We start from the raw sequence: 20253 nt of genomic DNA on the forward strand, positions 1-20253 counted from the left end.
AACCCTGAGTTAATTGGAAATTATAAAGATTCGATTCGGTTACAAAGGCTAACTTACAGTTGATGTGATGTTCAGGAAATGTTTCGCAAGCGAATCCAACTGGAAGTGTAGGCCGACCACGGCCGCTGGCGCGCGGTGTCCCCTCGACTCCACGAACACTGCGTGTGTTGCCAGCACTAGTGGAGGTCTACCACTCAAGTCTTCAGCTTCGGAGCCATCGCGGAAAGGCACGGAGAACACGAAGCTTTCGGGTTCTATGGCGTGGTGTTCCACTGCTCGGCGGTACCATTCTGAATCGAAGGCTCGGGCGTATTTCTCGCTGAAATGTCTGTAATAGCAAAATTTCAATTATTGCTGGCTCTTTCGTAACTTATGGACGTAATTTTTTTTGTATTGTCCTTCTATGGTAATAATAAGGAAGATGCACATAAACTTAAAAAAATGGCAAATAGTAATGGGAAACCTCATCAATGCCTAAATATCAGTGTTCAGACGGAACTTTTTCAGGTCGGATCGGTGCATCATTGAATCTTGTATCTTTGATAAGTTGAGGCTATTTTGGTTAGTTAATAGTGGTTAGTATGTGTATTAGGTAATAGTTAGTTTTACTTAGGCGTTGAATATTTTACTTCCGATAAGTTCACCTATCTATGGAGTAGATTGAATAACGTTGATCCTTAGGGCGGTGGATAGTTATTGTGTAGTTGCATCGATCGATGTAGATTACTTACGGCTCAGCAGATTCGGATGTCCTCGAGCTGTTGCTGTTCTCGGTCCACTTGAGGAGTCCGCTGCGCGTGGCGATGAACGACAGGCTCACCACGAACTTGTGGAAGCGGCCTTGTCTGCAAAAGGACGGTGTGTTTAGATCGTGCTCAGGATTTGGTGCTCATGGATTATCGAAGGGTTAGGTGCAATAAAAATGTTGTACAAGTTTATTTTTGTAATAAATTGACATTCTTTTTGATTTAATAACCAAATAATTTGGAAACCACGATAGCAGAACGGTGAAAGGGTCGAGACTAGCCAACACGTCAATCGAGGGACGCGGATTTGATCCCGCCGATCAAAAGTCTTATCTTTTTTACACTTAAACAACTTAACTTATATATTTCTCAGTTCACTAGCTTATGCCCGCGGCTTCGCCCGCATGAAATTCAGTTTATTTATCACAGATCGTTGTTGTTTGGATAAATTCCAATGTAACATACAGTGTGAGTCACGTTAAAGTGTACATATGAAAAAAGATGAAACTAGACCTATTTTTATCGACAAAAAAGAGGTCAAAAATTTTTTGAGATTTTTTTTTAATTTTTATAGAATTTTTTTTCTTACAATTACTTATTCATCATTCATATGTTGTGATAGGGATAGAGACATGCGATTTTTGGTTTTACAAAGATAATACGATAGAAAATAATACAAAGTAATAAAAACCACCTGTTATAGGGGCATTTTTTGGAGAAATTTATAAAATAACCAAAAAAACACGAATTTAAAAGCAGATTTTTGTCAAAAAGTATATTTTTTTATTATTTGTTGGCATTTTTTGTGTATTTTATGTATTTTTTTAGTATTGTCTGTTATTTAGCATTATTACTGTTTTTATTTTATCAGGATATACCGCTTAGTTTAAAAGTTATTACGTTTTCTTTACAATAAGTAATTGGAAGAAAAAAAATCTCAAAAATTTTTTGACCTCTTTTTTGTCGATAAAAATAGGTCTACTTTCATCTATTTTCATATGTACACTTAAACGTGACTCACACTGTATTTTAGGGTACCTACCAGCGTTGCCAGTTTTTTTTTTCGCCAAGTCGGGACTTAGGTACTTTTTGAGTGAAAATAGCGGGATTCTTCCGTCAGAAGCGGGACATAGTAAAAAAACGTATATAATCAAAGGTTTTCAAATATTTATCTTTTTATTTGACTTAAAATTACGTTTACGTGACAATAGATTGCAAAAGTAGCCATAGAAAATGTATTTTAACAAAAAAATAATATTTTAAATCAGATTTACTCTATCGTTAAATTCGTCTTTAGAATAAAAAAATAAAAAAAAAATATTCTTTAGAATAATATGGCGTTTCAAACAATAGTCTGGTGAAGTGAGTGTCTCTCTCCGAAAAGCGGGACCGAGCCTGTCCCGCGCGGGACATTTAAATTTGATTTAAAAATCGGGACGTCCCGCCAAAATCGGGACGTCTGGCAACGCTGGTACCTACCTACATTGGTTACAAGTAAATGAAACACTGATATTGTTTTTTATGTCTCATGTGTATAAAGATTAAGATTAAACTGAAAATCTTTATTTTAGTGATGATAAACTGTAACATCATAAGCACAGTTTCCAAAACAATACCAGTGCTTAATAAATTAATTGGAGCGAAACGGTTCGTTCTGGAAATATCATTATTTCCAACAACGGCTCTAAATAAGCAAACAAAAATTCAGAGCAGTCTTATTCTAAACATAAATAAATAGCGGGAGTAAGGGACCAGTTGGCAAAAACATAAACAGTAAATTTTCCCGGAGATCAACGTTTTTAAGTCTTCTTTCTCTCGTAGTAGTTAATTATGTTCAATCTCATTTATTTATGTATTTAATCCCAAATTAGTAAATAATGTTCTCTAGTTAACTATTAATAGCATGTTCTGATCTTTCTGTTTAAGTTTTAGCTAACCCGTCATTTACACCCTATACAAAATCCTTGCGAGCTAAAAACAATCCTTGGTTTGCTAAAGAAAGGGTTAGCTTACACAATAATACTATACCTTGATCCTTGTTAGCTTTGTTATTATTCATTAAAACTAACTAAGAAAGAAAATATTTTCTATTCATTTCGAAGTGGTTTATACTTGGGACCATCTTTATTGTTTGGAATACCCTTGAAGTTGGTTTGTAGAGGCTCAATTTCAACAGAAAATACCCGTAATGATTTCTTGTGAAATTAATAATGCCTAAAGTTATTTCAATAGAACGATAGCGCGTATCAAAATATGTGCTTGGAAACCAAACTTATTTCAACTAAATGGAGGATGAAATATATTTTTTTATATTATTATTGTACCATGGTTGTAATGAAGATTTTAGCGTTGTGGTAGGTTTTAAATGACAGTTATCGAGCGAAAAGTTACGTTATCGAGTCTACAAAACCATGATGAGGCTTTCTGGTTACTTTACCTTGTCAGTAGTGCCATTAAAGTTGCTATCGGGCTATTCGTGTGACAAACACATATAAATTAGTGATCAACGAAAACTTAACATAAAGTGCAATAAAAGTGTATTTTAAAATTATATTAAGAGTTATTTCTCATGCATTGAAAAAAACTAAACCGTTGTTTTGTTTTGCGACTTTAATATTTGTTGAGCAAAATTATAAAGTAATTCCTTTTGTGCGGTAAGTCATGCTGTATTAACGAAATATACTTACTGTGAGTGGTGGTTAGCATGTCCAGTGTGAGCGTCCAATTCTTTTATTACCATTGCATCTCTGATAAGCGATTGAACTAAATTTTTGTCACCTGTAAAAGAGAAAAGACGTTGTAGTTTCGCCACACTTCTCTATACCTCTAAAGATAGATCAATATAGATCTCTTGCTACAACGATTAAAAGATAATATGATAAAATTGTGACCAGATCAAAATGCCATAATGGTTTTTTCTTTTGGTTATTAGCACATCTATACACACTCACAATAATAAGAGTCGCGGTCCTGTTTCTTGTGCGCGTTGTTGTGCGAAAGCGCGCGCGGGCGTAGCGACATCCACTTCCATCCCGGGCGTCCAGCACGAGATAAGAAGTGGAGCAGCTGTTCCTCTGGTGTGTTAAACGTCTGCTCCGACGTCGAAGCATACTCGCAGTACACCCTGTATCAAAAGTTTATTCAAGAGTGTTGTTAAATTTTGATAGAGACAAAAGAATGTCGTTTCAGATGTGTCTTACCAATCTGGATGAACTTTCCAGCTGTCGCCTTTGAAATATTCCGTGACTGCACAAAACAGAAGCACATAAAATAGGCATAGCAATGAATCGTGAAATATTTTTTTCATACAATAGAAAAATGTGGCCGATTGTTATAATACAGCGACAGTATATTTTGTGCGCGGAAAAATATCACATTATTGAAAAATATTGAATGTGATTTAGCTTTTGCTCAGCGTGCTGTATTGACCATAGCATGAAGATACAAGACGACATCGTCAGGCTTGTACACAGGCGTTTTGGAATACTTACCATTGATCGGGCTGTGCTTAAGTTCCTGTTCTGCATGGAGTTCATACATGCCGTATCCATCTGGGAGGACTGCGGCGAGGGAGTATGGAGTGCCGTCTACTGGCGCGTAGAAGTATCTCTGCCGCCGAGTGGCGACTCGTCTCATGCCTTCGTATTGCACCTTGACGCCTATTTCGGTCTCACCCTCACGTTGCTCGATCATGTCGTGGCGAAGCTGGTAAAATTGTGATGGTAAATTAGTTCTTGTGCAAAAAGAAACAAGATTCACTGTTAACTTACGTTATTTATGTTTATGAATATTGTTGATAAGGGTGTATACTTACATCGAGTAGGAGTGAGGTGAGATTGACGCGTGAATTTTCGTCAGCATCCACCAGTAGTTCAACATCAGTTAAATCTACACTCGAATATAGTGGACGTAGCGTTTCTGTGTACTGCAAGTGAAAAATTTCATGTGTTTTATTGTCTCTTTACACCCCGAATGGTATAATTTACTACGAAACGTTATTGTTGTTTTGTTACTTACTTCCTCATTCGTATGCTATAACAATAAAATATTCGTATTAGTAATCGTATACGTAAAAAAATAATATAATCGAAACATAATAATAGGTACAATATAGTTACCAAATCAATGCTTACCAAAGGCCTCAAATCCGGGTGATACAAAACATGCCCGTTATTGTCCACCATGAAAGAGTATCCATTCACTCCCAGCTGTAAGGAAATATTTCTTTAGCATCATACATTATTATGATTAAAACTAGAATATTAGTTACGAAAAGATTTTTACCCTGTAAGGTGGAACGAGCTTCTTTATCTGATCGACTGGAACGTCGGTCCCCACCACACCCAGTAGATTAGCCTCTCTATGCTGTAAAGATAATGTGTAAGTCAAGTATGAAAATCTTTATATGATACACAGCAAGTATTTGTATAAAGGGTGTAAAGGAAGGCATTATTCCAGGGATGACATTGACGGGATTTATTTATTTGTTTTCTTTATTTAGAAAACATACAGCTCAGTTTAACACAGAGCCTAGAAGCTTTATGTTTGGTTTCTTCTATATTCACCCCTGAAAATTTGGCCTCTAGTTTTCACACCCTGTATAACTTTATATTATTTACCGTGTGATTTCTCCTGTCGAAGATCGGTACAGTCACAGAGGCCATGAGTTGTCCCATCCCATCGTCATCAAGGCTACTACTCTGTAATGATAAACAACAAAATTACGTATACTATTTTATATTATTTTTTATAATTACAAAACTAATTTTATCTAAAATTGTTTGTTAACAATGTTACGACACTTGCGAAACATGATTGTCGCAAGCTAACGTGAATCAAAATTGATCCAATCAATTTGTGGTTCTTACCCTTCCTCCAACGTAAACAGGGCTCCAATGAACAGGGTGCACTGTCTGGTACATAACTAGAGGCCTCGCCAGCACTTCTATTAGATGCAGCACTTTTGATCGGATTTCTGCATGCTCGTTTATAGTAACGTGGAATCCTGCAGACAATATGGATTAAATATTATTTCGAAGCACATATTATTGTGTAATAATTTATATTTTTTGTATGCACCACAAACCAGGTACGATAAGTATTTAAGTGCAATTGCACCTGATGATAAGTGAGACAAATCCTGTTCAAAGCAACAAATGTTGCGTATAATTGAAAATCTATTAGGTTTCAGCAAAACAATAAAATAAATTGTGTCAACCATCTTTGAGCGTATTTAGGTTTAAGTTGAGTCTTTTTACTCTTCCGAAAATACGCAGCCATGCTACTCTATTTCAGAGTAAGAACTACGAGTTGTCTAGAAGACCTACGAACGAACTTAGTAAGATTCTAGGAAATCAGTAACTTACTTCGAACTTAAAACTTTAACTTACTAAATTCTAGGAAATCAGTAACTTAGTAAAAAAAGGAAAGTCCCGCCCTAAGTCGATTTTCCTCAAAAACTATCCAGCTTCAATAACATTTTACAGTGTGTCTGAGTGATTTCAGCTTACCCTTGTTAGTGCACGCCATATCCTTCATATTGTGGCCAGCGGCGGCGTCGCTTCCCACACTATACGTGAAGATGCGCACAGGCATATGCGGCCAGTTCCAAGTGCGGAACACGCCCTTGACGCCGCCCGCCCCGCCTCCCGCGCCCACCACCGCGATCGCCTGGTTGCATTGGCAGCCTTGACCGGTGCGGTTATACTGGAATACGAAGATAGGTTTAATAATAATATCCTTTTAAATAACTATTTTAAGTTAAGAAACTGTGTCTGTAAATATTTTTTTTGACATTGTGATTAATCCACTACTTCTCTAGGTTTACAGAGAAGTACACGTTTCTGACTTTATCGTATTGAAATGTAGATAATAGTATTCCTACTCATACTAATATTGCTTAATATTTAAAGGTTAAATAATTCGAGTATCTAGGGCTGCCCAAGGTACGCTATAACTTCCCAACTCGCGAAAGTTTTCCTGTCTAACACGCTTCACATTTCAGGTTTTAAAACTGGTAAAGTTATGGTTTGCCCCTGATAAGTATTGTTACCCTTTTAATTTATCCACGGGGTTAAACTAAACAATACTACCTACCTACGTCTACTTCTATGATTCATGAACATTGAACAATAGATGAGTACATACATAGTCTAGGCTGTAGTTGTTAATTTCCTTGCCTTGATCGAAAAAAATCATGAATATGAAAAGCATTCAATTTTCTTTAAAAGGGCAGACCAGTCACTGGCAATTAATTTTAGTAATATTATTATGCCTACGTTCATTTGCTCCCTCTTAAATAGATACATGGGGGAGGCCTATGTTCAGCAGTGGACGTCCTATGGCTGAAATGATGATGATGATGAAATAAGTAGATACATGTAAAATGACTCTACATTTGTGTGTTTTTGTCTTGCTAAACGAAAACGGAAGTGTAGATAAATGCCAATGGCGCTTTACACTCACAAAAGAGGAACTACGCTATAAGTGTTGTCTGCAACTATACTTACCCGGTGGAGTATCTCAAAGCCGGTGGTGAGGGCGCCGGTGAGGTTGGCGGCGCCCCCTGACGGCTCGGCGCCCCACAGAGCCGTCTTCAGCTCCCTTATTGTCTCGGGCACCGCCTGTTTAACAACGAACACACACTTTAACTATTAAAACTTGCTGTCTTCAAAACTGTTTTCATTTTAAGAGCTCCGCGGTTTAGAACTAAAATAGAAAATCGTGCGCTTGAAATTTTCGAGGTAGTTGTCAAGAGTATCTATGTAGGTTTTAAGTAGATGCGTAATGTAAGTAAATACTGGTCTTACAGCGGCATGAAGATTTCGCTTTATAGTTTTGGATTAGCTATAATAAATTAATAATTATCAGTACAGCTATACATATTGGCCCTTAGGATGAACTCTAGATTAAAATGTCATTTCCATACTAAATGACAACTTAAGCCAGAGTTCAACTAGGGTGTAACTTTTATTAATAAGTGGAATTATGTCGAAAGTCGAATGCGACTATCCACAAAGTTAAGATTTCCCGCCGTTAAAGGAAAACATTCAAACATAAAAGCATCATCCGTAAGCCGTGGATTTGTAGAATGCCTCCGAAGAGTTCGTTTCGATAGTCACTTGGGCGGAAAATAGCCTTACACATCCATCTGTAGCCGTGCAGGTTTTAGCTCGTCCAAAGAATTGTTTATTCAATCGTACCTACCTTCGTGGAAATTATAATTTCATTTATGCAAAAAAATCCCCAGTTTTTTCATTCTACACAATTTATAAAAGTGAAAACCAATTAGGTACCTATCTTGAAATAAAAAAGGAATATGTATTACAGTTAGAGACCTAGGTATATGTGAAATATGTAGGTAAATGGTAAAATGATATTTCCCAAAATGTTTCATGAACATAGTTAATTAATTCAACTGTTGCGAGCGCTTTGTGAATCAACGCCGCTATTCTAATATCACTGCCAGCCGTGCATAACCGCCATAACCTAAATCTATGCAAAATGCCTGATTAGCGAGTCAATCGCTGCAGTGTTCCGCATATACCTACCCAACTATAGTAGAGCTCTTTTATCTTTTACTATGACCGTACTAACCCTGAACTAATCACGAATGTGTTTATTCCTATCTGTCTGGCCTCACCTTGGCTTTTATTGGCCTATACGAAGTTACGTAAAGCGTGTTGCACAAAAGTCGTATCTAAGCTGGCTGAAGGCTGCAGCGAGAGCCTTGAAAGTTGCTTGAAGCCCATTGTCTGGAGGCAGCGGCCTGTTGACAACGACTTTGGCACATGAAGCGGTGATATTGCGGCTGTTTAGACCGCGGTTGTTTCGCTAATTTAACATGGTTTTATTAGATGTAATAGGTTAAACTTTGAAAGATCTTGAAGGAAAATAGACGGTTTAAAACATTTAGGTAGATTTTTCTTGTCTATAAAATGTTATCTCTATGAATTTTATATAAATTACCAAATTATTTAGTACGTAATTAAGTTTAAATTACAAATCACCTCACATTAAGTGGCAACAAGAATCGAGAGCAATTAACTAACATTTAGTGGCTATGAGTGGAAACTGAAGTGTTTTTAGAATGTCTATTTATTCTTCCACAAATCCCTAACACAAACTTAAATAAACTCCCCAACACAGCACCAGCATTGTGTTTAATCGCATTTATCAATATGACTTCCCCCGGGAAAATAAGTCATTAGATAATTAAACACGCCATTAAACGTTGCGTTAATGAGTACAAACATACAGACGTATTAATGCGAGTTCGCCCGTAACAACTCTTAAATATACAAGGCTTCGAGGGTGTGCGGAAGGTAATTGTAGGATCGTATATTAGCGACGTTGCGAGCTCGAGGAGCCTCCTTTGAACTTTTCCTACTTGCTCGACTTTACATAACACGTTTTGCTTTCAACAAAACGTTGAGTAAATTGCAACAGCGCTTACTTAAAAATAACATGATTTGTTTATCTTTACATGTATGGATATGAAAAGGTTATCTAAATTTGCCTATATTTACCTATTCGCTTAATAATCTTAACTCGTATTACTTATACAACACACACTCACGTATGTAGTGTGTATTGACGTCATTGACGGCTCCAAGGGTTCTTGAACGCCCACGGATAAAGAGGTTTAAAACTAATCGGGGGATACCCTATTTTAGATAATGAGATTTTGTAAACTTTTGATAATCCGTCAACGTCTGTTGCGTTTGTTAATAGTAAATAAGTCCCATCCGAGGATCAATGTGTTTATTTACTTCTATTAGGGCTGATTTTACCACGAACATATAACTTATATCTGAAGAATAAGTTTGGTACATTGACATTTTCAATATGGGAGATATTTTATGTTAAAACGACAAGTTTATTCTTCAGTTAAAAGTTATCCGACGATGGTAAAATCAGAGAAAAGTATTTATTGCGGCCGCACACAGCCGCCTCTTTAACTGCGCGATACTGGCCGCTAAGTAAAACCGCATTCTCTTTGGACGACTAATTTCGCATTTCTTTTGTTTTTTTTTTTCTCGCTTATCACTCGATTTTCTTCACGTAATGTCCCAAAGTCGATGAAATGAACTTTGGTAGTTGTGGAGCGAGTTTCGATCGAGTGTCGAGCGCGGTGATCACAGTTGCAAGCGCGATAAGGGCGCGGGCCGGGGCGCAGCCTCTCCACCTGTCACAAGCTACGCGCCACTCTTCTTTGTGGCGGAGATTGTATCTCGAAACTTTCCAGAGACTTATGAACTGAATAAGTGAGCGAGATGATACTCCCGTTGAAATATAGTTCCTTTTAGAGACGCCTCGGGAAATGCGGCGTCTTATCAACTGCGAACTGCGAGTCAGCGCGGCTAAGTGGGTGCACATATGTATGGAGGAACGATTTACGAACCTATTAGACAATCTCTTTCATCTGCTCGTTTATAAAACGGCATCACATTAATCATTAACAGATCGTAAGCGGATAGCACAAGAACTACCACCGCTTATCTGCACGTACGTTCCAGATTTAACGACGGATCTCCTTTTTCTTGATCTCATACTTTGACATATTATATTTCTCCTTAGTCCCTCCCGAGAAAATGTTGAATAAATAATATATCTGACAGGAAAACTAACTGAATAAGTTATGTGAGGCGGTATACGTCAAAGTTGTACGGCGTCACACGGTACGCAAAGAGAAACTTTTCACTTAGGGACGTGCCCCTCCATTAGCCGTGTGAACAATATACATTAACAATGAGGTGTTTCAATGCTCGTGAAACGTTTATTTTTATCGTTCAAATCGAGAAATGTTAACAGGGAAATGAAAATATATTACAGCGTGAGAGCATTGTGTCTGTATTTATTCCATTAAACGATTTCATTAGAGTTTAAAGCTTTGTAAAATGTATTGAGTTTGGAGCGATCGATCTTTTAATCATCTCTTTTATGCGAATAATCTTTTTCAAAGTGAGAGCGTTTGATTTGATTCAGTTTTGATTAGGTACGCTTAATAATAAATATATTTTCATAAAAGTTTGTAACTTAAGTTTTGATCGTTTATCACTATACTTCAATTAAATTTTCAGAAAATTTACATAAAGCTTGTTTAATTTCCATATCTTCTATTATAGATGACTACCTGCCTTTTCATTTAATAACAGTATAGGGCAAAATGTTTTTATACCACCCAATTAAGTGTCCATTCTAGACGACATTGTTATTTCAAGCGACTGTATTCGGTTGTTGCCATCGGAATTGCCCCTGCGCTGGTCCCTTAATGTAGCCGCATTAAAGGCCCGATTGAATCCATTAGGGTGCGTACACACCGCGGACAGATGCGTATCGCGTAATACTCGCTAGCACGCGATACCTGCATTTGCCTACTAATTTACAAGTATAGATTTGATCGTTACATTACAGATTGTCCTTGTACCTTATTTATAATCGCTTTATGTTTTTGTGCATCAATCGTCAACTCTTTCGTATTCACCGGTCATTTTCGTTTCGGCCGCTTTATGTATTTATGGCAGTTTCATTAATTTGATTGTGGCGAGCGAGCGGTCGTTTGTTGCTGCTTGAATTTATTATTAGACTGCCTTTGTAAACTCTATAAACGTTGTTGTTGTACCTACCTTTTGTTCGCTGTGAAATTCTGTTTCTGAAATTTAATTATTCAAAACAATTAGACACACTCTTGTTCAAATATTTATAATGTGCCTTGGTATTTGGAATTTGGGGAAAAAATAACATATGAAATAATAAACGATGAAAATGATTTTTTACATAAGCTTTCACTTCATCTGTGTTATGTTACATACCTGTAAATTCAGTCAGTGCAAAATTAAACTGATTAATATTAAAAACAACCCTATCGATGTTTACGTCACCCATTTTGAAAAGGCCGTCAATTAGTTACGCCCACCTGTTCCCAAGCTTGTTTTAATTAAACGTATGTCATGTAATTGCTTTTGATTGCATGTTTAGTGACGCAAACAATCACGCTGGGCGTCACGGGAGCGCGCCACGTCTGACATTATTACGTCACGTATATTAAGGTTAACTTAACAATATTTTACTTGTCCTTCCCTCACATGCTAAGTGAGAGTCGCAAGCTAATAAGTCGTACGCACCCTAATTCGAAACTTTACTAATTTTGCGTTTCGAATACAGATGATATTCGTTTTATGAGCTGTCAAAACACGATTCTTCCTCTAGAAATTATCTGTAGAGAATAGGAACTAACGTCATTTGTTAACTATTTATTAATAGAAGAAGGCAAATGTGATAGAATAAAAAAACTTTGGTTTTGATACAGTTAAATATTCAATTCAAATAAAAAAATAAACCAATTACACAGATTTCAGTAGTAGTAAAAGATTAAACGACAACACGACCCATTTATTTCACTCAGCCTACACGTTTCAAAGTGATTAATTGCTTGGAAGATAATACCTATGTGAATACCATACATACATACTCATTTTATTAATTTATTATAATATTTGGTAAATAATATGCTATTAGCTTTTAAAATCTTGTCTTGGTAATAAGTAAGATACATAAACGATTCTTTTTAGAAAGCAGTTATTTTACCAATACTTATACGGTATATTGTAAGAGCAGATCAATCTTGACATTTACCATCGGAAGAACCAGCAAAAAATATCAATAATAATCTAAACTTACCTGAGCCAGTATCTTCGTGTAGCACGAGTGAATCTCCGACACGGTATCGCTGTATCGATACACGTTGACGAAGTCGTTTGGTCCGAGTGTGTCCAGCAACCCCGAAACCGTCGCCTTGGCCAGCCTCCAGTATGAAGAGCTCAAGTCATCGGAGTCATCAAGTAGGATGACCAGGTCTTTTGGAGACGTCGCGGCCTCCACGAACCAGTTCGAAGACCGAAAGTCGTAGAAGTCACGCGCGTGATGAGAGTACCCGTCTTCGGGTGGCCAGGACATTGCTGTTGGGAAACAAAAAAAAATGCATGAGTAAATAAGTACCTAGTAAAAATACTAAAACAGTTGTAAAAGATGGTTTCATATCACTAAACTTATGTTAATACTCGAGTAAAAACGGTTTACCTGGATATCGCCTCATGAAACCCGTGGAAGAGGCGTAGTACTGCCACGATAGAGTAGGGTCTATCTCGTAGTTATTCACGAACAGAGGGTCCAAGTGCTCTGACCACGCAATCTGATTTTGCACTTCACCATCTGTCGAAGAAAATAATTATTAGACTATATTTTATGAACTACCTGGAGATAAATTGCGAAAGGTTGGTGGTGTAGGTACTTAATACTTAAATGTAATATGAAATACCAATCTGTTACATAAAATTATTAAGAAAGCTTTCAAAGTTTCGAAATAGCAAGTTTTCAATTAGTTACACTATTGTTACGCAAAACCATTGTATTATTTTGAGGTCGGAAATTTCCAGAGAATCTATTTTCAGATTTCTAATGAAAGTAGGTATATTATAAAGCTTCAAATCATATTATGTTAGGTTTAAAAGCCGTGATTTCACAGCAACTTTGGCCAATTAACGAAACATTGTTTAGGAGCCATCGAAAGAACCGTAATTTTGCAAACTTGCTTCATTGAGCAGCAGTGATTGCGCGTCGCGCGTGTCCCTCGAATTAATAGCCCACCAGCATTCGTGTTTGTCAAATAAACTAACCAAACCAATTTGGCCGTCCGTGTGTTTACGTGGAACGAAATTGATGTAATCGGGATCCACCACTTCCGCACATCGTCACTTTTTTGAACTTACAATATTAATGTAAAGTAAGTCAATCTAAGGCTGGGTTGCACCATCTTACTTAAACTTTAACGAACGTCGAAAATCTGTCAAACTCCATACAAAAAACACCGATGTTCGTTAAAGTTACGATTAAATGAGATGGTGCAACTCAGCCTAAAAGTGTTTATAAGTAGGTATGTATTTGATAGGATTTTCATTGTTATAATACAAAGAGAAAACGAAAAAAATGAAATGAAAACGAAAAAAATATTTTTCCTGGAACGGGATGGGCTTCAATAGTTAGGTATCTAAATACAAATTCTGTAAACTTTGATGTGTGAGTTTCTGATTGATTCGAAGGTAAACAACACGTGCGAGGCAAAAACACCGCGTTTGTGATTTCTTTTCCATTTTGCCTATTTGTTTACTGTCGTTGTTGATGGATAAAGCGGCGAAGATAAAATCATTAGGTCGACTACACAGCGAGGATTGGGTAGCGAATGGGAAATCTTTAGGTAAATATTCGAATAACGTGTCTTTTTCATATCTTTGTAACTTCAAAGGGTATTTCGTGGTATTTTTTATCTATACTTATAATAAATCTGTAGAGAGGTCAATTCTGTACATGAAATATATTTTCAAAATAACTGTCAGGGGGTGATTAGTGATCGATACTGATGCCAAAGATGCAATCAGTAAAATTTTTGTCTGTCTGTCTGTCTGTCTGTATGTTCCTTATAGAGACAAAAACTACTCGACGGATTTTAACGAAACTTGGTACAATTATTCTTCATACTCCTGGGCAGGTTATAGTATACTTAGGAATTCCCATGGGAACGGGAATTGGGAAAATCCTTTTGTATGAAAAATCTAAATCGCTTTAGTTAGACGCTTGAAATTTGACATGCAGGTACCTTAGTAAACCTAAAGCTTTGTTACAACAGGATATTGCATAATTCCCACAGGAACGGGAATTAGCGGGAAAATCCTTTTGTATGAAAAATCTAAACCGCTTAAGTTAGACGCTTGAAATTTGGCATGCAGGTACCTTAGTAAACTTAAAGCTTAGTTACAACAGGATATTGCAAAATTCTCACGGGAACGGGAGTTAGCGGGAAAAAACATTTGTATGAAAAAATCTAAACCGCGTAAGATAGAAGAAGGGGGTAAAACGGGATCCACGCGTACGAAGTCGCGGGCGGCCGCTAGTTTATAAATAATATGAACTGTTTTATATTCAGCTCCTAATATCCGACATATTAGGAATCACAATCAGATGGTTTTGATCGACCAAAATGGCGTTTTGAAGCACAAACTCAGCCAAGCATGATTCATATAAACATGCTAACTATATAAATACATGTATTGCGATGCCCTTTGTGTATACCGGGTTCTAATAAGCAGACTTTGTGTCAAGTTATTCATAAATCACGCGCGTCATGGCCAGGGGCGGGGTCGTCTTCCTCGTGGCGCTGTGACAGCGATGTATTCGTGTCATTATTTACTGATAGGGCCTGACACACGAAGGTTGCAGTTATGGGAACACGTTCAGTACATTAACGCTAGGTGGATAAGTAGTTATATACTGCTAATTGTTCCTTTGTCTATTGGAAAACCTGTCATATCCGTAAAATAGAAAAAAAGTCAGTGGTACAAGGTTTTTCTTAACGACACTTGAAAGGCAGCACTTGAAAAATAATATGCTGTTTTGTGTCATGCTCCAACCGTGGATCTAGTGGTGCCTTTGTACATGCATTTAAACATGGATTTATTACTAAAGTGACCAATTCAGTGAATTGAAGCGACATCAAGCGATAACCGGCCTTGTGTTGTCCAAAACAAAGAAAAAACTGCCTATAATATATATTTTTTTAATTTATACCAATGCCAAAATGTGACTACTAGTGTGCGTTACGAGGCCGCGTAGGAAATGCATGTCGAAATTTAATTTGGTCGCAACTTTCCGTGTCAACGAACTTAGTAATTAACGGTGCAGCTGAGTCAGCCTAGCGCCGTGACTGGCCGGGATTCACGGTTGTGACTAATGCAGCGGTTCAACTCGCTGAAACGACGTCGCATTCAATATACTGTCTTTGACATAGCTAATTTACGGTAGCTTTGCGTTACGGTTCATTGACCAGGTATAGGCTGGTCTAATGAAATTTACCTACATCCTACGTGAAGTATGTAATCACTGATATTATATTACATGCCGAAGAACTACACATCAATAAGTAGGTGACTACGAGAAAACTCAGATAAAGTAGGTACTCATGCTACCAAACAAGTGTTACGCATGTTAAGGCAGTAGCATTGTAGCATCGTAGTTAAAGCTCTACAGTATGCAAATACCACTGATTAAACATGTCATGTTTTAAAAACAATGTGAAATATTCCGTTAGGTATTTAAATAATATCGTGACTAAACGGGTGAATGCACTACGAGTACTACGGCGTAGCTTCGTAGTGCGTAGTAGATAAACGTAGTATACGTTTCGATCGAAGAGCGATGAATAAGCGTGGGAGTACGACGTTCTTTAAAGTTTTTATTTCGTTACGTTCGTTCATCTAATCATTGGTTCAAGTTAAACCACTGTGTCTACGATGTACGTGTAGCAATACTTTACCAGTTTGGTGGCACGAGCATGGCACGGCTAGGTGGTCAAAGTGGTGACAATTTATGCCTGTTGACGCCGCGCCCACACAATCTATTGTTGGCATGTGAGACTGCTACTATAGCGTAGATTAGCACTAACAGTAAACCTCGTTTGATTCTCTCTAGCATCAATCTATGGCGGCATAAGCATGGACCTATATTGCGACGACTTGATATTCGGGAGACAAAATAGCAGCGTTATACGATGTCTTGTAAGTAGAGCTAAAAAATAGTGAAATAGTCCAATTTCGCTAACGGCACAACTATTGCTACGCCGTAGCAGTCGTAGCAACGTAGATTTCATCCACTAGGGTAAAGTGATACGATATCGCGTTCTTGTAAAAGTATCACAATGCTATGGCATGGAGTAGTAGTTGCATTCATAGAGTTATAGTAATAAATAGTTGGATTCAAGTTTTTATCTATATTTGTCACTTAGCGTCAATAGTACGTAGTAGTTTCCAGATTCTTACCTTCAGTATCAATATAAGGCGGCATGAGCACAGCACTGTAGCTGGCATTAACAGCTATATGGTCGAAGTGCCGGTTCGGCGACAGAAGCAGCCGCCGCGCGCGTGCAGCCAGCATGCCGTCGTCGGCGTGGATATTGAGCGTTTGCGTCTAGATTACGTCAACTTAACCTAGTCAATAGTAGTTTCTTACCTTCAGTGTCAATATAAGGCGGCATCAGCACAGCACTGTAGCTGGCATTAACAGCTATATGGTCGAAGTGCCGGCTCGGCGACAGTAGCAGCCGCCGCGCACGCGCAGCTAATGTGCCGTCGTCGGCGTGCACGTTAAGCCATCGCGCGTCGTAGTACGTGCCGGGGGCGCCGTCGCTGCCGCTGCCGGCTGACAGCGCGGCCGCCTCGGCGCTGTCCATTATCCGCTGCAACAAAATGTACTTGGTTATACCATGTTAATATGTCTTATGTCTTAAAGGCAACTACCTACTACTAACTGATCTATTCACACTGCTGCTCAAACCACTGAACTGATTGCGCTAAACAGGTAGTTGTTTTGATGTAGGCATCCAATAAGACGATTTTCGCTGAGCGGGCGCCTTTTCAGCATGGCTCAATAATGTTAACCTCTGTACATGTAAAAAATCACGGAAAATGGCGATAAAGCTAGTCTACTATAAATAAGATATAAAGCTATCCCTCGAATACACTCAACCTGGTTATATAGGAAAATATTGCAGTGGTTGGTACGAGAAGTGGGATTAGTCCCGCAATCTAGTAGTGTGGTACAAAAATATGATTTGGTTTGTTACATGACTTACATGCTTTAAAGTTTAAAGTAATGCTGAACTTGAACTTATGACTTCTGTTTCTATTTCATGACTTATCCAATTTTCTTTAAGGTAGTACCTATCTAATTTGTATGCCAGTATTTTTCTACTTAGAAAAATCCATTTACGTAAGTGAAAAATCTCATTTACTGTGACCTTAACATTTTGATATAAACTAAACTTTGTGCGCAGACGAAACGAATAAGCCAAAAATAAAAATAGCTCCGCCAACTACACTTTGATTAAACGTAGAAACTGTTTTTTTAATGGATGTTATTCTTTAATCTGCACGCTAAGTAGCCCTGCTTGCTTACAGATTTAAATGTTACTTTAATGAAGAAATATTACAGAAAGCATCAAGTTTTACTTAAACTACAAACTGAAATACAAATAAAACTTCTCAAATATAATTTAAATGTAACTTTCCAAAGGAACGTTTTATTACTTTAATTAATTTGCTGCTCAAAAAATATATCATGTCATTTGGCAAAGAATGGAGTTTGATGAAGTTGATAAACCCGATTTTGAATATGGAATTTTTAGTCCAACGCGCAGCCAATCCTAAGAGCTGATGATAAGTATTGTGGAAAAGTCTGGCATGAATCTATTTGAAAACTTCCATGATTACAACCAGTGTTAAATTTTGAAAAGAATAATTCATCTGTCCCTAGCTTTACAATAAAAATCCCATAAAATACCATGATCCCAATATCGTGTCAATGTTTCCTCCAGCCAAGGGTTGAGCCAAAGTTCGCTGAGCAGGGGCCGCTCACAAAGAGTGCTCGGATAAAAGCTGGGGTAGACAATCGCCGGCAATTAGCCCGTACAATTGGCTGATCGATGCCTTTGTCCCGCCACATTAGCGCCGATGAAAAATGACAAATAATATAATCAGACACCACAGCTTCTTAATGGCCGCGGGGACCGGCCGCCTCCGCCATTGTCAGGTGCGACTTTACAATTGGAATTCTGGGTTATTTGTCATGACACATGTAGATGTTCGCATAGCATTTACAGAAAAATGTTCTCACATTTAACGATATTCTTACAGGAAATCGCAGTGTTAAGAAATATGAAAATTGCAAAAAAAAATATCTTATAAACGTTTCCTAAATAGAAAACGTTGAATTGCTCGACAAATTAACGACTAACTTTAATAACATAGTTAGTGGATAAGTTTCAGTTACTTGTGCTGTCAAATAATTGGTAATAAGTATTTTATATTAACTTTATCCTTTAAAAAGTATTATTAAATACCTTTATTTGCATGACTGTACATTGTGTACAAACAAACATACATAGTTCGTGTGTCATGTAGCGTAAACAGATATCTAAATGCACTCTACACATCAAGCCAATAATCAGGTCTCCCCATTCGAAAGACAAGAGGAAGATATGAGGGAATTTACGAGGTCGCTGTGGAGACGACCCCCGATAATGGTTGCGTGACCCACGGCCCTGGCTGATTGCGGGCATTGCGGCCCACCTTAGCCTTGCCTCGCGTTTTTACCTGACCTTTCGAGTAGCACGTAACTAAGTCATTGGTTTGGGTTCTGATAGTGGAGACAATCTACTTATTGCTGATCTTGTGCCAAGTCTTACTAGATTAGATTGCACTACGTGTAGCTTTTGTTTTCATTCATAATTTGATTTTCTAATGGTAAAAATGCATTATTTTAATAATCACATAAAGTTCCTTTTCGCTGAAAATTAAGTCGCAAAGTAGGTAACAACGACATCAAAAAAGTTTCTGTTTTATTTTAATTACATTGCAGCGCTTTGTCCCCCCTTTTAAGCGTCTTTTAAAAGGTAACAAGGACGCCTTAACATTTACTTATCCCATCAAAAACAATACTTGTCAAAAAAACCAAGTCTCGCAACTCAGTTGTTCTACGGTAAAAAGTTGTGAGATCCATGTAATACCAAGTCCAGGCCAGGAAATCTTTAACGTTTTACATAAATTATTGACTTGGCCATCGCACTAAATAATTTAATTTACACGTGTTTTCATGCGATGGCCAAGTCAATATTTATTTATGTAAAACGTTAAAGATTTCCTGGCCTGGACTTGGTATTATATGGATCTCACAACTTTTTACCGTAGAACAACTGAGTTGCGAGACTTGGTTTTTTTGACAAGTATTGTTTTTGATGGGATCTCATTTCTTTTTGTATTTTGTAGACAGCAGTTATGTATCTAGAAAACTGGACCGAAATTGAAAAATTTTACTCGACTTGGCGGTTGCACTACCGTGCCCCCAAATATCATTTCTTTTTGTATTTTGTAGACAGCAGTTATGTATCTAGAAAACTGGACCGAAATTGAAAAATTTTACTCGACTTGGCGGTTGCACTACCGTGCCCCCAAATATTTTAGTTTTTCCTTGATTCATACACCAAACACTACTTATATTCCAAATTTGAAGCTTCTAGGTCTGCTAGAAGTGCCTTAGAGTTTTGATGATCGGTGAGTCAGTGAGTCAGTCAGTGAGTGACAAAATTAAGTAACTTTGACCCGTTATAATTCTTAAACTACTGGTTCAAATTGAATGAAATTTTAAATATACCGTGTCTTTACAATGCCTGCATAGCTAATGAAAATTCAGCCTTCTAGTTTTATCCACAACGAAGTTACAGGCGGTCGAAAATGGCCTGAATTGCTTCGAGAAAAGGATGGTACGGCCGTGCCGCTTTTTTGCTCGACTTGGTGGGTGCCCGTGCCCCCAGATTTAGTAAGCAGCAACTTAACAAAAGAGCTCGAAAACAGTTTATAAATGAGTGTTTTTAGTTGGAGAGACGAAATAGCCCCATCGTGGA

The 20253-nt window shown here is 37.6% G+C and overlaps 1 protein-coding gene across 1 annotated transcript in view; it reads right to left on the reverse strand.

Annotated features, from left to right (window-relative positions):
* LOC135073164 (voltage-dependent calcium channel subunit alpha-2/delta-3) overlaps positions 1-20253 on the reverse strand; it is a 79910-nt gene that overhangs the window by 5074 nt on the left and 54583 nt on the right. The window contains exons 4-20 of the mRNA XM_063967219.1: positions 16806-17031; positions 12828-12959; positions 12429-12706; positions 7256-7369; positions 6257-6452; positions 5615-5751; positions 5366-5446; positions 5031-5111; positions 4880-4954; positions 4764-4778; positions 4561-4671; positions 4238-4451; positions 3947-3992; positions 3698-3870; positions 3434-3524; positions 732-845; positions 58-328 (exon numbers count right to left, since the gene is read on the reverse strand). Coding sequence (XP_063823289.1) covers positions 58-328; positions 732-845; positions 3434-3524; positions 3698-3870; positions 3947-3992; positions 4238-4451; positions 4561-4671; positions 4764-4778; positions 4880-4954; positions 5031-5111; positions 5366-5446; positions 5615-5751; positions 6257-6452; positions 7256-7369; positions 12429-12706; positions 12828-12959; positions 16806-17031 — 2355 coding nt within the window. The remainder of the gene's footprint in view (positions 1-57; positions 329-731; positions 846-3433; positions 3525-3697; positions 3871-3946; positions 3993-4237; positions 4452-4560; positions 4672-4763; positions 4779-4879; positions 4955-5030; positions 5112-5365; positions 5447-5614; positions 5752-6256; positions 6453-7255; positions 7370-12428; positions 12707-12827; positions 12960-16805; positions 17032-20253) is intronic.

Source organism: Ostrinia nubilalis, chromosome 1 (assembly GCF_963855985.1).
Source record: "Ostrinia nubilalis chromosome 1, ilOstNubi1.1, whole genome shotgun sequence".
In the NCBI taxonomy this organism is placed as follows: domain Eukaryota; kingdom Metazoa; phylum Arthropoda; class Insecta; order Lepidoptera; family Crambidae; genus Ostrinia; species Ostrinia nubilalis.